Here is a 20,123-nt window from a genome sequence, read left to right on the forward strand (position 1 = left end):
TCAAAATGGGTCAAGGTTCCCCAGTTTAGTTACAGAAGTGGTCAAAGTCCTGCATTAGGGAAGCTACCAGGGGCCTGTTTTTGAAATAATTTTTAAACATTTTTAACCACCAGCCTTTCTTAGCCCCCTTCCCGGGACTGAGCTATAAAGGGCTGGTCTCTTCTGTTCCAAGACTGAATGGCGTCCTGAAGTGATCAGGAAACTGGCAGAACAACCCACCCTGAGCCCAGGATGAGCCTCAGGGTCTTCTTTAAGTTGGTCACTGGGCATGGAGTGTTTCCCCAGGGAGTGTGGGGAAGATGTTATCCTCAGGTAGGGAAGACCTAATGGTCCAGCCCCTGAGGCTGCTCCATGGCCTGACCTCCTAGGATGGAACGAATCACCTTGTCCAGAAGAAAACAATTCAGCTGCAGGAACACCAACTACCTGAAAAGATTCTCACTGTTAAAAAGGCAACATCAAGGTCACCTCTACCCAGGCCCTAGGTATAGAAAGCCCCAGACAGTATCCCTGCTGGGGGGCCATGCAGCCATTCCCACGATCTTCCTGGGGTCTGTTCCATTGCTGGACAGCTGTGGTCCTTAGAGTGACCCAAACAGTGGCCCCTGGAACTCCTTTCTTGGGTCCGGATCTTTGAAGACAACCGTCATGCCCTTTCCAAGTCTCCTCTTCTCCAGCATTTACTCCCCGGTGCCTCCGTTGGAGCAGGTCAGAGGGAGACGCGGTTTCTGGGGAGGGCCTGAGGTTCGGGATGAGCCCTCTTGGATAAAGCCAGACTTCTCTATCCAAGCAGATAGGTCTCACACTCTCCTTGGTGATAGATAAGCTAGAAGGAGGCAGCACTGAAAAAAATAAAGGTCGATCTCTGAAGGGGATAAATCTCCAGGTCTTTAATTAGGAGCACAGATAAACACCCGATTAGACTCCTTCAATTTGCAAAGGCAGCAAATTTCACTCGCTGTCAGAGATGCTGTGTTGCTGCAAAGGGCTTGGAGATCTCTGTTGCACAAATTGCCCATGGCCGCTGGCCCTTTAGCAAGAGGAAAAGATATAGTGGAGAACCACCCTTTTCTGGTGTCCAGAACTTGACAAGATAAAAGGAGCTGACGTGCTGGGTGTCCCATCAGCGTTCTCTGTTTGTTGGGATGGCTTTTCATCAGCTCTGTCAACTCTCTTTCTCCTCATGAGTTCGCAACTGAACATCAAGTCTGGTGTTGACAAGGGTGGCTTCAGTGGGTACTCAGCAGTGGTGCTGAGGAAGGCTGTGGGCAGTGTGGCTTCTCCTCGTGGGGCTAGCAAAGAAGCCGGGGCTGGCTTCGGCAGTCGGAGTCTCCACAGTCTCAGAGGTGATTGGTGTATTTCCTTCAACGTGGCTGGTGGTGATGTTCAGGTTGGAGATTACAGCTTCTGGCTGGGCTCTGGGTATAGAGGAGGCCGGGCCCCTGGCTTTGCTGGCGGCACATTTGTCAGTGTTGCCCTGGGGCCTGGGTACCCATCCATGTGCCTGCCTGGTGGCATTCACCTGGTCACTGTCAACAAGAACCTCCTGGCCCCACTCAATGTGGAGTTAGATCCCAAGATCCAGAAAGTGTGCCCCCAGGAGCAGGAGCAGATCAAGGCTCTGAACAACAAGTTCGCCTCCTTCTTTGACAAGGTGGGTCAAGTGAGATATGAGTGATTCCTGGCTACCTAGAGGATGACAGGGTGTGGTGAATGGAAAGGCTGCAGCTGCGGTGCAGGAAGGGCTCTCTGATCATAACAGGGAAGAAAAGACCTGTAAGCTAGGAAGCAAAGAGAAATGAATGAATTTGTTCCTCTCTTTGGGGATTTTACAGAGAAAGGTGGGAAATTGTGTAAAGGGTAGTCATTTAGAAACCAACCCTTTGAGTAGTACGAACATTCATGTACGTCCTCGTGCCTCCTGACCATCAGAGTACAATCAATTTATTTTAAAAATGTGTAAGGCAATATTTTAAAAAGGAAAATGTATGTTCTTCTTATTTCCATAAATTGGTTATCAAAGAAACATGATTTTAAGTTAATAAAACTATAACTGGAACTAATTTCAATTTTTTATATAAATTTTTATTAATTTTCATGGGGTGACATCAGTAAATCAGGGTACATATGTTCAAAGAAAACATGTCCAGGTTATCTTGTCATTCAATTATGTTGCATACCCATCACCCAAAGTCAGATTGTCCTCTGTCACCTTCTATCTAGTTTTCTTTGTGCCCCTCCCCCTCCCCTTCCCCTTTCCCTCCCTCTCCTCCCCCCCACCCCAACCCCTCGTCACCACCACACTCTTGTCTATGTCTCTTAGTCTCGTTTTTATGTCCCACCTATGTATGGAATCATACAGTTCTTGGTTTTTTCTGATTTACTTATTTCACTCCGTATAACGTTATCAAGATCCAACCACTTTGCTGTAAATGATCTGATGTCATCATTTCTTATGGCTGAGTAGTAGTATTTCATAGTGTATATGTGCCACATCTTCTTTATCCAGTCATCTATTGAAGGGATTTTTGGTTATTTCCGTGTCTTGGCCACTGTGAACAATGCTGCAGTGAACATGGGGCTGCATGTGTATTTACACATCAATGTTTCTGAGTTTTGGGGGTATATACCCGTAGAGGGATTGCTGGGTCATAAGGTAGTTCTATTTTCAGTTTTTTGAGGAACCACCATACTTTCTTCCATAATGTTTGCACTACTTTACATTCCCACCAACAGTGAATGAGGGTTCCTTTTTCTCCACAGCCTCTCCAACATTTGCTATTACCTGTCTTGTTAATAATAGCTAATCTAACAGGTGTGAGGTGGTATCTCATTGTAGTTTTGATCTGCATTTCTCTAATAACTAATGAAGATGAGCATCTTTTCATATATCTGTTGACCATTTGTATTTCTTCCTGGGAGAAGTGTCTGTTCATGTCCTCTTCTCATTTTTTTATTGGATTGTTGTTTGTTTGTTGTTGAGTTTTATGAGTTCTTTGTATATTTTGGATATTAGGCCCTTATCTGAGCTGTTGTCTGAAAATATCATTTCCCATTTGGTTGGCTGTCTGTTTATTTTGTTGTCAGTTTCTCTTGCTGAGCAAAAACTTCTTAGTCTGATGTAGTCCCATTCATTTATCTTTGCCTTCACTTCTCTTGCCTTTGGAGTCAAATTCATAAAATGCTCTTTAAAACCCAGGTCCATGAGTTTAGTACCTATGTCTTCTTCTATGTACTTTATTGTTTCAGGTCTTATATTTAGGTCTTTGATTCATTTTGAATTAATTTCAGTACAAGGAGACAAACAGTAGTCAAGTTTCATTCTTTTGCATGTGGCTTTCCAGTTTTCACAGCACCATTTGTTGAAGAGGCTGTCTTTTCTCCATTGTGTGTTGTTGGCCCCTTTATCAAAAATTGTTTGACCGTATATATGTGGTTTTATTTCTGGACTTTCTATTCTGTTCCATTGGTCTGAGTGTCTATTTTTCTGCCAATACCATGCTGTTTTGATTGTCATGGCTCTATAATATAGTTTAGTTTGAAGTCAGATATTATAATGCCCCCAGCTTCATTCTTTTTCCTTAGGATTGCTTTGGCTATTCAGAGATTTTTATAGTTCCATATAAATCTGAAAACTTTTTGTTCCATTTCTTTAAAAAATGTCATTGGAATTTTGATGGGAATTGCATTAAATTTGTATATTGCTTTGGGTAATATGGCCATTTTGATTATATTTATTCTTCCTATCCAAGAACAAGGAATATTTTTCCATCTCATTGTATCTTTTTCGATTTCCCTTAACAATGCTTTGTAGTTTTTGTTATATAGGTCCTTTACATTCCTTGTTATATTTATTCCTAGGTATTTTATTTTTTTTGTTGCAATCGTGAAGGGGATTTTTTTTTTTTTGAGTTTGGTTTCTAATGTTTCATTGTTGGCATATAGAAAGGCTATGGACTTTTGTATGTTAATTTTGTATCCTGCGACCTTACTATATTGGTTTATTGTTTCTAGTAATCTTTTTGTGGAGTCTTTGGGGTTTTTGAAGTATAGGATCATATCATCTGCAAAAAGTGATACCTTTACTTCTTCTTTTCGATATGGATGCCTTTTATTTCTTTATCTTGTCTGATTGCTCGGGCTAAAACTTCTAGCACCATGTTAAATAAGAGTGGAGAGAGTGGACAACCCTGTCTTGTTCCTGATTTAAGGGGGAAAGTCCTCAGTTTTATGCCATTTAATATTATGTTAGCTGATGGTTTATCATATATGGCTTTTATCATGTTGAGTATTTTCCTTCTATACCCATTTTGTTGAGTGTCTTAAACATAAAGTTGTGTTGTATTTTATCGGATGCCTTTTCTGCATCTATTGATAAGATCATGTGGTTTTTGTTCTTTGTTTTGTTGATATGGTGTATTACGTTAACCATTTTACGTATGTTGAACCATCCTTGAGAATCTGGGATGAATCCCACTTGATCATGATGTATTATTTTTTTAATATGTTGTTGTATTCGATTTGCTAGTATTTTGTTTAGTATTTTAGCATCTGTATTCATTAGAGATATTGGTCTGTAGTTTTCTTTTTTTTTTTTTTTTTGTACTATCCTTGCCAGGTTTCAGTATGAGGGTTATGTTGGCCTCATAAAATGTGTTTGGAAGTATTGATTCTTCTTCAATTTTTTGGAAGACTTTGAGTAGAATAGGAACCAAGTCTTCTTTGAATGTTTGATAGAATTTACCTGTATAACCGTCTGGGCCTGGACTTTTATTTGGGGGGAGGTTTTTAATAGTTTTTTCTATTTCCTCCCTGCTAATTGGTCTGTTTAGGCTTTCTGCTTCTTCATGACTCAGTCTAGGAAGGTTGTATTCTAGGAATTTATCCATTTCTTCTAGATTGTTGAATTTGGTGGCATATAGTTTTTTGTAGTATTCTACAATAATTCTTTGTATATCTATGATGTCTGTGGTGATTTCTCCTCTTTCATTTTGGATTTTATTTATATGAGTCTTTTCTCTTTTTTCCTTGGTGAGTTTTGCCAAGGGTTTGTCAATTTTGTTGATCTTTTCAAAGAACCAGCTCCTTGTTTTATTAATTTTACCTATAGTTTTTCTGTTCTCTATTTCATTTATTTCTGCTCTGATATTTTTTTCTAAGATTTTTTTTTTTTTTACAGAGACAGAGAGTCAGAGAGAGGAATAGACAGGAACAGACAGACAGGAACGGAGAGATGAGAAGCATCAATCATTAGTTTTTTGTTGCGCATTGCAACACTTTAATTGTTCATTGATTGCTTTCTCATACGTGCCTTGACCGCGGGCCTTCAACAAACCAAGTAACCCCTTGCTCGAGCCAGTGACCTTGGGCTCAAGCTGGTGAGCTTTTGCTCAAACCAGATGAGCCCTTGCTCAAGCTGGAGACCTCAGGGTCTCAAACCTGGGTCTTCTGAATCCCAGTCCAATGCTTTATCCACTGCACCACTGCCCGGAGAGGCTGCTCTGATTTTTATTATTTTTTTTCTTTGGCTGGTTTTAGGTTGTCTTTGTTCTTCTTTTTCTAGTTCCTTAAAGTGTGAAGTTAAGTGGTTTACTTGGGCTCTCTCTTGTTTGTTCATATAGTCCTGAAGTGATATGAACTTCCCTCTTATTACTGCTTTTGCTGCATCCCAGAGGTTCTGCTATGTCATATTGTCATTTTCATTTGTCTGTATGTATATTTTGATCTCTGTGCTTATTTCTTTTTTGACCCATTCATTTTTTATAAGTATGTTGTTTAGTTTCCACATTTTTGTGGGTTTGTTTCCTCTTTTTTGCAGTTGAATTCTGGTTTCAAGGCTTTATGATCAGAAAATATGCTTGGTACAATTTTGATTTATCTGAATTTGCTGATGTTATTTTTGTGGTCCAACAAACGGTCAATTCTTGAGAATGTTCTATGTACACTAGAGAAAAATGTATACTCTGTCACTTTGGGATGAAATGCCCTGTAGATGTCTATCATATCCAGTTGCTCTAATGTGTTTTTAAGGCCAATATATCTTTATTGATTCTCTGCTTGATGAATGATCTAGAGCCGTCAGCAGTGTATTGAGGTCTCCAAGTATGATTGTATTTTTTCAGTTTTTGTTTTTAGGTCAATAAGTAGCTGTCTTATATATTTTGGTGCTCCTTGGTTTGGTGCATATATATTAAGAATTGTTATGTCTTCTTGATTCAGTGTCCCTTTAATCATTATGAAATGACCATTTTTGTCTCTGAGTACTTTTGCTGTCTTGTAGGCAGCATTATTAGATATGATTATTGCTACACCTGCTTTTTTTGGATGTTATTTGCTTGGAGTATTGTTTTCCAGCCTTTCACTTTGAATTTGTTTTTATCCTTGTTGCTTAGATGTGTTTCTTGTAGGCAGCATGCAGTTGGATTTTCTTTTTTAATCCATTCTGCTACTCTATGTCTTTTTATTGGTGAGTTTAATCCATTTACATTTAGTGTAATTATTGACACTTGTGAGTTCCCTATTGCCATTTTATAAATTGCTTTCTGTTAGTTTTGTATCTTGTTTGATTCTTCTCTTTTGTTTTTCTATCGTTTGTTTTTGTTTGGTTGTATTCCATACCTCTTTCCTCTGTTGCTACCTTTTCTAAGACATGTGCTTCTGTGGTGGTTTTTTCAAGGGTGGTTACCATTAAGTAATGAAAAGGGTACCTACCATGTTCATTGTAGTACACTATCTTATGAGTGTTTCTGCTCTCCATCGTCCTTTGTTACTATTAATCTCTGTCCTCTCCCCCCCCCCCCCTTTTTTTGTTTTTGTTGTCACAGTTTAAATTTGGTTTTATTGTGTTCTTGGTGGAGCTTTTATTTGTGGTTTTGTTTTGTTTTGTTCTTTGTATCTGGTTGGAAAACCCCCTTTAGTATTTCCTGAAGTGGGGGTTTTCTTATGATAAATGATAAATTCCCTCATCTTTTCTATATCTATGAATGTTTTTATTTCTCCTTCATATTTGAAGGATAGTTTTGATGGGTATAGTATTCTTGTCTGAAAGTTTCTCTCTTTCAGGACTTTAAATATTGGGGTCCACTCTCTTCTAGCTTGTAAAGTTTCTGCTGAGAAATTCGATGATAATCTAATAGGCCTTCCTTTATATGTTGTATTCTTCTTTTCCCTGGCTGCCTTGAGAATTTTTTCTTTGTCTTTGGTTTGTGCCAATTTCATTATGATGTGTCTTGGAGTAGGTTTGTTGTGGTTAATAAAACTCGGTGTTCTGTTCGCTTCTTGAATTTGAGGCTTTAGTTCTTTCCACAGGCTTGGGAAGTTCTCGTCTATTATTTGTTTGAATATGTTCTCCATTCCATTTTCTCTCTCTTCTCCCTCTGATAAACCTATTATTCTTATGTCAGTCTTTTTGATGGAGTCAGACAGTTCCTGTAGGGCTTTCTCATTTTTTTAAGTTTTTGAGTCTCTCTCTTCTTCTCTTTATTGTGCCCCAAGTTGCTTGTCTTCTATGTCACTAATCCTACCTTCTATCTGGCCGATTCTATTAGCTAAGCTTGTTACCTAATTTTTCAGTTTATGAATTGAGTTTTTCATCTCTGTTTGATTTGTTTTTATAGTTTCAGTATCCTTGGTAATATATTCTTTATGTTCGTTGAGTTGTTTTTTGAGCTCCCTAAATTGCCTTTCTGTGTTTTCTTGTATATCTCTGAGTATTTTTAGGATTTCTTTTTTAAATTCTCTGTCATTTAGCTCCAAGGTTTCCAATATATTAAATTTTTTCTCTATAGATTTTTCCTCATCTATCTGTGCTACATCTCTGTCTTTTGTATCCATAATATTCTATTTCCTTTTCCATAATGGCATCTGAGGGTGGCTATCAGTTGATAGCACTTCATTTTCAGTATATGGGACTTCCAGACACTCCAAGGATAGATTTTTCTGTCTCTGAATGAAGAACTTGTTGAAATTTGGGGGAGATTTATCGGTAGCACTTCTCACGGCACCATTTCTCTGATGTCACTCTCTAATTTCAATTTTTCAAAAAAAACTCAGTCCCAGGGGTCAACAAGCATGAAAAAATTCACTACTCAAAGGATTAAGAAAGAAGTTATGGGTTTCTGGAGGACAGGTCAATGAAGCTCCAGCTGTTTAAAGAAGACAAGAGTTAATAGAAGCAGCACTGTTTAGAGGGAAGGGCTTATGGTACAGAAGAAACATGTACATACACAAGGAAGAGCATCTCTTGGGTGCTGGGTCAGGAGACAGAAGAAAACTGTGGGCTCTCCTTTTGCAGTGATTGATTTTGTCCAGGAAGCTGTGGAATGAGCATGTGCAAAGGGCCTAGTTTATATGGAATTCCATGAAGAGAGTTAGGACTTGAGTCAAGTAACTTTAGGAAAAATATATATAACCTGGAGAGTCAATGGTGTATGTCCACGGGACATGGCACCATCCACCATGGTTCCAGGTGCGGTTCCTGGAGCAGAAGAACCAGATGCTGGAGACCAAGTGGAAGCTGCTGCAGCAGTGGACCTGAACAACTGCAGGAACCACCTGGAGCCCGTGTACGAGGGCTACATCAGCACCCTGCGGAAGCAGCTGGAGACGCTGTGGGGGGACAGGGTGCGGCTGGACTCAGAACTGCAGAATGTATGGGAAGTGGTGGAGGACTACAACAAGAGGTGGGAATGGGCCACCAAAGGTCAGGGTAATGTTCACAGAGGCTCCTGAGGGTATCCAATTTTTGAGCCACTTTAGAAAGGGAGGAAGCAAGTCCTGGGGTCAGGGGCTCACACCCCTTCTCTGGCTGTGGAGGAAAGACCTACCTTGTTTCAAAATTTCCTATCTGGTTGAAAGGAAGAAGTTCCTAAGATTATTATCCACTGACTGGTTCAGTGGCCAGTTTGGGGAGCCTAATAGACATCTGAATATTTTCCTAGGATCCAGCAAGTAGGATGAAAATGAGCTAACTCAGGGACATAGCACGGCCACCACCAGCCTCTGCAGGACTCACCTCTAGGAGGTCTTGAGGAAACTATATCTAGAGCAGTGTGACCTGACCAGAGGGAAGTCAAGGTTGCTTGGCCGTTGTGACTAAGGCCTCTGCTGTCTTCTTTCCTGGCTCGCAGGTATGAGGTGGAGATTAACCAATGCACAGCAGCTGAGAACGAGTTTGTGGTGCTCAAAAGGTGAGAGAGAGAAGAGCCTAAGGATTCTGGTCTCTCTTTCACCTCCATCCTGGCTAACTTTGCTCGGCACTTCCACCCAGGCTTCCTGAGGGGGTCTGGTGCCCAAATGGGGATGGAATTATGACTCCATTAGGTCTTCAGCAAGTTGAAGAGGCAGGATATACACCTATCTGATATAGAAGACAGGAGAGAATTCTGGTCTAGGAATTGGGAAACTCTGGTTCAGCTCAGCCTTCTTGTGTGATTTGAGGAAACTCAGTCCATTTATCTGGGCTTTGTTTTCTCCAGGTGTAACAGAGAAAGAACAGACCTCATTCTCCTTTCCCTCTTCCTAAAGATTCAGTGAGTCTGAGAGAAAAGAAACATTGAATGATTTTACTCATCAACATGCTTCCCTTTCTGGGCAAAACATAGGAAATCAGATGTTTTGGGGACAAGGACAGGACAGCTGATGGGATGCGGGTAATATTGACTGATGGCTCTGAGTGCCTCTCGGCAGGATGCAGATGTGGCCTATGCTGTCAAAGTGCAGCTCCAGGCCAAAGTAGACTCTCTGGAGGAAGACCTCAAGTTCCTCAAGTATCTGTACGACGCGGTGAGGGCACTCCTCCCCCTCCCCATCCCGCCTCTTACCAGCTGAGAACTTCACCTGGCTCTTTTAGGGAGATGCCAATAGGATGGATTTAAAATAAGCATAAAGCCTGTTTTGATGGAAAAGTGCAAAACCCTGCACTGGGAGGCCATGACAGGGTAAGGCCCTGGTCCCCAAAGACTATATACACAGACAATAACCTTGTCTGAGCCATGACAGTGACCTTACTCACAGGCAGGAGAAAATGACCCCATGAAGTTCTACTAAAACACAAATTCTTGATTCTGTAAATTGTGGGAAATGCCTTCCACCGCCTGTTGTCCATACAGGTTGTGTCCTGCTAATGTAAGGCTTCTCCCTCGGCTCCCACAGACAGATCTCCAGCAGGCACTCCTTGCCTCCATGTTAGCCCATTCTGCCAGGGAATGCAGGCCCAGAAGACTGATGGGCACAGGAGGGAAGCCTGAGACCTTGACTCTGTCTTCACTTCTCAACTCAGGAGATGGCTCAGATCCAGACTCACGCCAGTGAGACCTCTGTCATCCTGTCCATGGACAACAACCAGAACCTGGACCTGGACAGCATCCTTGCTGAGATTCCCCTCCAGTATGAAAAGATCACCCTGAAGAGCAAGGCAGAAGCTGAGGTCTTACACCAGAGCAAGGTGGGCATGTGAGGTGGGGATCTTCCTCCTCCACCAGCCCCTCCTTTCTTGGGAAGAGGACATCTCCACCAGTCAGTAATGTGAGAGATACCTTTGTAGATGTGCTTAATGAAAAAGCAGTTATATTAATGGTGTAACAACATTCTACCCCAAAACAATCTTTGGCAGAGACCGTTATCACGGATAAATCATAAAACTGGTATGAATGGGCATATCCAACAGAGAAGGACAGGGAATCTCTGGTGGAGGTGTTCTTGTTATAAAACAAAGTATTTCCAGTGCCATCGAGCAGGAGGAGGTAACAGCTGTAAAGGGCAGTGGCCTGCGCTAGAGGCTAGAGGTGAGGAAGAGGATGCCAGGAGCTCTTTCTTTTCTCTCTTTTTTTTTTAAATCACAAATAGGATTTTTTATTTGTCACCATTAAAAGTGTTAATTTTAAATGGAATCTTGGATTATGGGCTCAATTTATCAGCCAGTGCACCTTTACCACCTGTCTCATCCTGAGTAGCTCTCCCAGAACTGCTGCCTTCACTGTGAAGCACCGTGAGTTTTCCCAATTCAGACCTGGGCTTCTTCAGCATTTTGACTTTTCTAACAAAGACATCATGGAACAGATAAATAGATTGGCAATCCTTTCCTATGTCTTTTCCAATGCTCTCTGGCATCGACTTATTGACCACTTCTTTCCACACCTCCGTCTGCACGTCTCGGGTCATGAGTTCCATCGTCTTCTCCAGGACTTGGCGGACCTGGAGACACTGAGCATCAGAGGTCTTCCCAATCTGACTGTGGTGTTTTTAGTAGAAGCAACAAGAGTAGGTGAAGCAAATGCCCATTGGCAGTATTGACATTGTGAGCTTCAGTCATGGTCTGCCATTTTTGACCATGGAGTACGTTTTGTTACAGAAATTAGCCAGGTAGTTTTTACCTTGAATATCCTCAGTAATTAGCTTACATTTTCTAAATGCAACTTCATCGTTCTGCAGATCAGCTAGGGGTACTTCAAAAGCATGTCCTTAAGACCATCAGATGTGGTTTTGGTTTCTTGAGTCTTTGTGACTAGTATTGTTCTAACATGTCATATTGGACACAGCCTTTACATCACACCAATCTTTCTTACAAAATGGAGCAGTTTTGGGGGGGGGTTAAGTGAGGCAAAGTGAGAGAGCCATAAGAACATAAAGCTGCTCCTGTATGTGCCCTGACTGAGGAATCGAACTGGCAACCTCCACACTCCAGGATGATGTTCAAACCAACCAAGCTATCCAGCCAGGGCTAAAGGTTTTTTTTTTTGTTTGTTTGTTTGTTTTTTGGGTTTTTTTTTGTTTTTTTGAGACACAGGGAGAGGAAGAGAGAGAGGAAAGGGGAAAGGGAAGCATTTGTTGTTCCACTCAGTCATGCACATTTTTTTTCTTTTTTTTGGCTGCTTCCCATGTGTGCCCTGAGCAGGGATTGAACCCACAACCTTGTTGTTTTGGGATGATTCTCTTAACCAACTGAGCTAACCAGCCAGAGCTGGATCAAACTTTCTTCTTGGCTCCCTTTTTGCAGCCTTTCATAAGGTGCTTGCTCTTGTGGACTGCCATGGTGCTGCTCAGAGAGCTGAAAGGCCAGGAGATGTTTTCTGATCAGTGTGGGAGGATTTCCAAGAGGAGAAAGTAGGGTTGTAGAAGCCTTCTGGGCAAGAGGTGTTATGCTTTGGAATAAAACCTATTCAGTTCTTATTCTGAATAGATATAAAGGTCTATCACTGAGAACACCTTTACCTGGGGCTCTCCAGGACTCCAGTCCTGCCAGTTCTAATACGCCATTTCCTGTTTGTTAAAGCCCAAGAACAGCAAGGATACAGGTTCTTGTCTCCATCTATGACCATGTCAGCCCCTGTTCTCTGAAGCACAGGTCAAGCAGAAAGGGAAAGATTTGAGCTACAAGTCCTGAGCCAAAAATCCTACTCCCCCAAGGTTATGTGCTGCCCTCGGCTTCCTTGGCCCTCTGTCTGTCCATATAATAGGGCTGCAAGACAATGTACATTTTGTGGGGGCAGGGACCTCCCTTACCCTGTTCACAGCTGTAACCCAGTACCTGAACAGAACCTGGCCTTTAAAAGATGCCTCTACAAAGAAGTACTAAGTGAGTGGAAAGGGTCAGAGCTCTTCTTATCTTTTGGAAGTGCTTAGTAAATGCCAACTGCCGCTTCCCTTTATCTAGCCCAGGAAAGACTACCGGCAGGTGATGAGAAAAGAGTGAGAGGCCCAGAAAACAGGTTCTGCTTAAAGAAGCAGGTGAACTTCTTGGTCAGATCCACCATCCAACAACTAGAAGGATACCAGGTCCTGGCCTCATCACTTTCTGCTCCGGAGCCTCCTTCCCTGGCTCTTTTCGGAGGTGTTTGCTCAGAACGTTCCCCCTATCTTGAATGTGAGGTGGCGCAGTCCTGTCTCATCACCAACTTCCTATCTCTGAGAAACCAGATCCAGGAGCTGCAGCTGGCTGCCGGCTGGCACAGTGACAACCTTAAGAAGACCAAGAACAAGATGCCAGAGCTGCACTGGCTCCTCCAGAGGATCCGGTGTGAGACTACCCATGTGAGGAAGCAGAGGGGCAGCAACTCTACAGAGAACACCAGGGCCCATTTTGTCCTCTGTGATGGAAAAATTAAAACCTACCCTTTAGTAGAAGAAAATAGTCCTCTCTTGGGCTTGGGAGCACCTTGGCCATCCACAGTCCATATTTCCCCCTTGCTCAGTCCCCCTGTGGTCAGAGCAGGCACCCTTTTCACAATTGGGAGGGACCTCAAACTTATTTCTTCTGACGCCACAATTTAGTTAAGGAAAGTGGGCTGGAGAGGGGAAGTAACCGGCCCGGGGTCCCCAGCTGGCTGTTAACAGAGCCAGGATTAGAATCCAGGTTGCCTCTTTCCTGCTCCCTCTTTCTCAGATGTTTTCTGTGTGCAATGAAGCTGCCCATGTCCCCTTCAGGTACGACCCTCTGAGGGCAGGCCCTACGCCTCCTCTTCCTCCTGGACACTCAATACATGCGGTGTGTGTGGCATGTGCGTCGACGTTCCCTCTGGGTGGCAATGGTCTCGGTGACCGAGAGCAAATGACAGAAGATGAAGCCTCCGGGTGCCCTGCCTTATGCTGCAGCCCCATGTCGGTTGCACCTGAGGGATCCTGTCTTATCTGGAAGCAGCAAACCTTAAACCCTGTGTCAGTGGGGAAGTCATTTTAAAGGGTGGAGAATCTTTCCTGTATTCTCCCCAAAGAACCAGGTCAGCGCTTCTGGTGGCAGTATTAGCAAACTGAACAGTCAGAGTCCACTTTCCTCCCTGCACTTCACAACCTCCAGGCCGAGCAATGTTGAGAACACTGGGAGAGCTTCCTGACTCTGCATAAGACTGCTTCACAGGCGCCATGAGGACTGTGTCTCCCTTGTTAGTGTGTGTCCTCACAGGGCTGCGAGGTGTTTGTCAGAGCCCAGTTTCTGTGGCCGTGGGTCTAAGTTCTGGCCCTTAACCTCCTGCTCTAAGGAGAGACTCCCTGACCCATTCATACTAGACTTGGGGAGCATCTAAACAGACCATCTTCACCGAGTGCTGGAATAGTCCAGAAGCACTCACTCTTGGTGCTAACGGGTAGGTAGGGTTCTTGCTGGGAGACATCCTACAGGCAGAAATCCTATTATAAGGGTACTTGTCATGCTACCTGATCCTCAGAGGCATCCTGGCTGGGGTCTCTGCATGATTCTGCTGGACCTGACATACTCGTAGCCTACAGCTGTTGGTGGACTCCAACCCCAGGCACTAGACAACTTTTCAAACATTGAAGTGTCTGCTAGCATTCCAGAAATGCAACTTCTCTGACAGTTTTTCATGACAACATTAGATATCCACCTGCAATAGAAGACAGAGGAGGCCAGGTTTCTGGCGTTGGCTCTGTAGCTATTATCCGTTGCCACCTTGGCCTCATCTGTAAAGTGAAGGGGTTAGGTCACCTAACCTTTAAGATCTAAAAATTATTTTGTGTTCTGATGATCTCCCTGTTCTTTGTCATTCAGTGCATCAATCTGGAGACAGCCAGTGCCTCAATCTGATGCTGAGCAGCGGGGCGACTGTGCCCTGAAGGACGCCTGGGCCAAGCTGGATGAGCTGGAGGCTGCCCTGCACCAGGCAAAGGAGGAGCTGGCCTGGATGCTGTGCAAGTACCAGGAGCTGATGGGCACCAAGCTGGCCCTGGACGTGGAGATCGCCACCTACCGCAAGCTGCTGGAGGGCGAGGAGTGCCGGTGAGGGGGTGAGGGAGTGATGGGGATGTCATGGTGCCAAGGGAGAAGGGGCTGTGAGTGGCTCCCCACTGGGATGAAGTGCCATTTGGGATCTTCCTGCAAGGAAGGGTCAGGTGTAAGGCATGGAGCACAGGTGGTTGGTGGTGCTGTGGAAAGAGCCAGTGGGATAAGTCAGACCTGGGTTTAATTACTAGCTTTGCCACATACTAGCTGTTTGGTTCTGGTCAATCATTTAACGTCCCTGTGTCTCTGTTTTATCATCTATAAAATAAGGATTATGAGCTCTATTTTATGGGTTGTTATGAGAACAAATTGAGATAATATGCATATAAAAGTAGGAGTCCATCAAGGCTTAGCTGAATCTAGGCACATCCCTGAGGTTGTCTCTTTCTCTAACACTCATCCTTCAGGATGTCGGGTGAGAATCCATCCTCTGTGAACATCTGTAAGTATCCCTGAGAGATGGGCTGGGTAGGAATTCTGCTGGATGGGAAAGTTGGGGAGCTCAGGATAAGGAGAAGTCACCCCCAAGCTGGGAGTTTCTGCTACTGTCTTGTGAGAGTTCTCTGGCTTCAAAGGAAACCTAGTCCTCTTTTGTTCTATGGAACCAGTGACTGAAGTCATGCCCACCCATGTCATTTCTAGCTCTCCCTGGGGCACTGTCATTGACAGAAAGGATTGAGAAAACGGCCTTGGAAACCAATGGTCCTAGAATATCCAGGAGATTCTCACCTCACACAAAGCTGGAATCACAATAAATTCTCATTTATCTTTGTGGTGTTTCTTGATGCTGAGGGTTGCTGTGGGGTGAAGGGGGCTGGCTCACTTGCTGACTGACCCCGCTGCCCTCTTCCCTGCTCTTGGCTCTTCCTCCTTAGCCATCAGCAGCAGTGTAAGAAGCTACCACCTCAGCTCCTCCTCTAGCACGGCCCTCCATGCCGGCACTGTGACAGGAAGCTCCAGCAGCACCCAGAATGAGAAGACCAGGACCAGATGGGCAAGAGGGTAAGACTCCAGGGACTCTCAAGGCAAAAGCATCCCAGTCAGTGCTCCAGCCAGAATAGCAGCCCGATATTTCATGGTGGGCGGTAGCGGAGCAACCTAATGGTGCCGCGATTGGCCCACCATGAAAGCTGGAACACCCACTAGTGGGCAGGAGGGACCAGGTTGACCAGCACTGCAAAAGTGGGCGATTTTTATAAAAAGGTTCGCCATCAGGGGTCTAGGACCTTGTAGTGCCTAATGCTCACCTCCACTGTGATATCTCCACATGTGATTGAGATTATCTCTGTGTGTGATTGGCTCCATCACCACCAGACCTAGGGTCCCCAAGGACAAGGATTGACTTCATTCTCTGCTGGTCTTAGCAATTAGTAGATGCTTACAGAAGCTTCCCCCAACAGAGACACCAAGAAGATAAGGTCCCTAGGACCATCCTTCTTTTCCAGCACAATGTATTTAAAAGTGGTTTTACTGAGGGGAGGAGGTAAAACCCATACATCTATGATCATTTGACAAGGGTGCCAAAAGCATTCAATGGAGGAAAGAACAGTTCCTTCAACAAATGATTTTGGGACAATTGGATACCGTCATGCTGAAGTATAAAGTTGAACCCTGACTTTCAAACAAAAATTAACTCAGAATAGATCAACAACTTAAATATAAGAGCTAAAACTGTAATACACTTAGAAGAAAACATAAGGCTAAATCTTCATGATCTTAAATTTGGTAAAAGATTCTTAGATATTACACCTGTAGAGTGAGAATATATTTGAAAATTATGTCTTTGATAAGGGTCTAGTGTTCAAAATATATAGAGAACACTTACCACTCAAAAACAAAAAGACAAAAACCTAATTTAAAAAATGAGCAAAGGACTTTAATGGACCTTTCTTCAAAGAAAACATACAGGAAGAAAGTATGGTGGTTCCTCAAAAAATTAAGAATAGAACTACCATATGACCCAGCAATCCCTCTACTGGGTATCTACCCCCCAAACTCAAAAACGTTGTTACATAAAGACACATGCACCCCCACGTTCATCACAGCATTATTCACAGTGGCCAAGACATGTTAACAACCAAAATGTCCCTCAATAGAGGACTGAATAAAGAAGATGTGGTACATATATACAATGGAATACTACTCAGCCATAAGAACTGATGACATAGTAACATTTACGACAACATAGATGGATCTTGAGAACATTATACTGAGTGAAATAAGTAAATCAGAAAAAGCTAAGAACTGTATGATTTCTCACATAGGTGGGATATAAAACTGAAACTCATGGACACAGATAAAAGTGAAGTGGTTACCAGGGGAAGGGGATATGGGGGGGGAGGGGAAAGAGGTTATGAGGAAGGGTGTAAACAGGAGCAAATATAAGGTGATGGAAAATTATTTGACTTTGGGTGATGGGTACACAACATAAGCAACAGTTCAAATGCTATAGAAAAGTTTATCTGAAACCTGTGTACTCTTACTGATCAATGTCACCCTGTTAAAGTTAATTTTCTAAATAAAATTTTAAAAAAATAAAGAAAAATAAACTCCCAAGAAAGATTCTGCAGGCAAGCCAGTCCTGCCCCTTGAGACAAATGCTGAGGTTTTCATCATAATAGCCATATTTGTTTTCCATGAAAGACAAAACAACAACAAAAAAATGCTTTAGGAATTCCAAAATCTAGCTCTCTGGGAACAAGACAAAGAAGCACAAAATCAAGGTATTTCAGAGGAAGAAGAGTTCTTCAAGACAATATGGCAGAGGGTCCCGTTCTACAGATGAGAAACCACCAGTCTACAACTGGGAGGCTGAAGGTCATGTTACTGGTGGTGGCGGAGTCATAACCAGAAGCGGAGATGACAGCTGCCTCCCAGACTAGAGTCATCTCTACCTCAGTTTCTTCAGCTGTGATGTGCAAAGTGTCACACCACCATCAATAAGCTACTGGCACACACATGTAGTTTGAAAGACAAATGACTCCATATATATGAGTACTGAACACAGTGTCTCAAACAAAGCTAACGCTCCATAAATGTCAGTCTTTCTAAGCAAAAGTGCTACAGATAGACACTGTAGGCCAGGGGTCCCCAAACTACGGCCCGCAGGCCACATGTGGCCCCCTGAGGCCATTTATCCTGCCCCCGCTGCACTTCTGAAAGGGGCACCTCTTTCATTGGTGGTCAGTGACAGGAGCATAGTTCCCATTGAAATACTGGTCAGCTTGTTGATTTAAATTTACTTGTTCTTTATTTTAAATATTGTATTTGTTCCCATTTTGTTTTCTTACTTTAAAATAAGATATGTGCAGTGTGCATAAGGATTTGTTCATAGTTTTTTTATAGTCTGGCCCTCCAATGGTCTGAGGGACAGTGAACTGGCCCCCTGTGTAAAAAGTTTGGGGACCCCTGCTGTAGGCAAAGAATGCCCAATAGTCTTGTGTGAATTTTGTCAGAACCATTGCATTTTTAAAAATTTTTATGGCGTTTCTATTAGAAATATAGAGAATAAAAAAAAAAAGAAAACATACAAATAGTCAACAAGCTCATGAAAAATAAGCTTCATAATTAGTCATCAAGGAAATGTAAATCAAAAACCACAATGAGGTACTATTTCACACCCACTAGGATGGCTGTAATAAAAAAATAATGAAAAACAAAAAATGCTGGTGAGGATTTGATAAAATCAAAACATTTATCCATTGCTGGTGAGAATGTAAAATGGTTCAGCCACTGTGAAAAATACTTGGGCAGTTCTTCATAAAATTAAACATTGGCTTGTCATATGACTGAACAATTTCATGTTTAGGTGTACATATCTGAAGGAATTGAAAACAAGTGCTTAGGCCCTGGCTGGTTGGCTCAGCGGTAGAGCGTCGGCCTGGCGTGCGGGGGACCCGGGTTCGATTCCCGGCCAGGGCACGTAGGAGAAACGCCCATTTGCTTCTCCACCCCCCCCCCTTCCTCTCTGTCTTTCTCTTCCCCTCCTGAAGCCAAGGCTCCATTGGAGCAAAGATGGCCCAGGCGCTGGGGATGGCTCCTTGGCTTCTGCCTCAGGCGCTAGAGTGGCTCTGGTCGCGGCAGAGCGATGCCCCGGAGGGGCAGAGCATCGCCCCCTGGTGGGCAGAGCATCGCCTCTCCCCATTTCCAGCTTCAGAAAAAAAAATACAAAAAAAAGAGAAAACAAGTGCTTAAACAAATACATGTGCATGCATATTCATAGAAGCACTGTCCACAATAGCCAAAGGTGGAAGCAGCCTGTTATGGTCTGAGTGTTTATGTCTCCCCAAAATTTATATGTTGAAATTCTAACCCCCAAAGATGATGGTTAGAAAGTGGGGCCTTTGGGAGGTGCTCAGGTTATAGGATTGGCGATTTCATGAATGGGATTAATATTCTAATAAAAGAGAGCCCATAGAACTCCCTAGCCCTTTCCACCACAGGATGACATAGTGAGAATCCAGCTATGAGGAAGAGTGGAATCATGCTGGCTCCTTGACCTTGGACTTTCCAACCTCTAGAACCATGAGAAATAAATTACTGTTGTCTATAAGCCTCCCGTCTATGGCAAGTGTTATAGGAGCCTATAAGGAATAAGACACAGTGCAAATGTTCATCAGCCAATGAATGGATAAAAACAATATTGTGACATATTCATACAATGTAATACTATTCAGCCATAACATACCCATACATGCTACATCGTGAATAAATGTTGACAACATTATGCTAAGTGAGAGAAGTCAGGCACAAAAGGTCACATATTATATGATTCCATTTTGAAATTTCCAAAATGAGTAAATCCAGAGAGATTGGTAGTTGCAAGGATCAGGGTAAGAAGAATGGGAAGTGCCTGAAAATGGATACTGTGCTTCCTTTTGGGATGAAAATGTTTGAAACTAAGAAAATGTGGTGATTGAACAACATTGTGAATATATAAATTCTACTGAAGTGTTCACTTTAAAATGCTTAATTTTATGTGAATCTCAACCAAGTAAAAAATAAAATTTGGAGGCAGGGGTAGAAGAAAAGAGGCCAGAGAAACTGTGTCCCCAGATTTTTCTCCCAGCCCTTCCTACCGTATGGCAAATAGCAACCTGAAGTAAATATCAGCCAAAGAGTTGGGACCAGTAGGAGAATGGAGATACCTTCCATTTGATTGATCAAATGAACTTACTTTTATTTGATTGATCAAGGGCAAGCCTGGGGGATCTGGGAAACTCTCTCTTCCTTTATCCCCAATATGAGAGCACAGAGAGGTTGCTCAGTAATTGGTAAATGAATTACTGATTGCAAAAGAAGATGTCAGCCATGATGTGTGTGCCCTGTCTCCTGGAATCTCATCCACTCTTTCTTGGTCCTCCTCCCTTTGCCTCTCCTTCTGCCTCTGACA

The 20,123-nt window shown here is 43.0% G+C and overlaps 1 protein-coding gene across 1 annotated transcript; it reads left to right on the forward strand.

The window, feature by feature from the left end:
• Positions 1–1,183: 1,183 nt before the first annotated feature.
• On the forward strand, positions 1,184–15,833 carry LOC136388335 (keratin, type II cytoskeletal 74-like). Its single transcript, XM_066360240.1, is given in 11 exon segments — positions 1,184–1,654; positions 8,468–8,525; positions 8,528–8,681; positions 9,129–9,188; positions 9,675–9,783; positions 10,280–10,444; positions 12,916–13,116; positions 14,501–14,527; positions 14,529–14,728; positions 15,139–15,173; positions 15,607–15,833. Coding segments are annotated over 11 exon segments (1,707 nt in total).
• Positions 15,834–20,123: the final 4,290 nt, after the last annotated feature.

The sequence above is a fragment of the Saccopteryx leptura genome, chromosome 1 (assembly GCF_036850995.1).
Source record: "Saccopteryx leptura isolate mSacLep1 chromosome 1, mSacLep1_pri_phased_curated, whole genome shotgun sequence".
Classification (NCBI taxonomy): domain Eukaryota; kingdom Metazoa; phylum Chordata; class Mammalia; order Chiroptera; family Emballonuridae; genus Saccopteryx; species Saccopteryx leptura.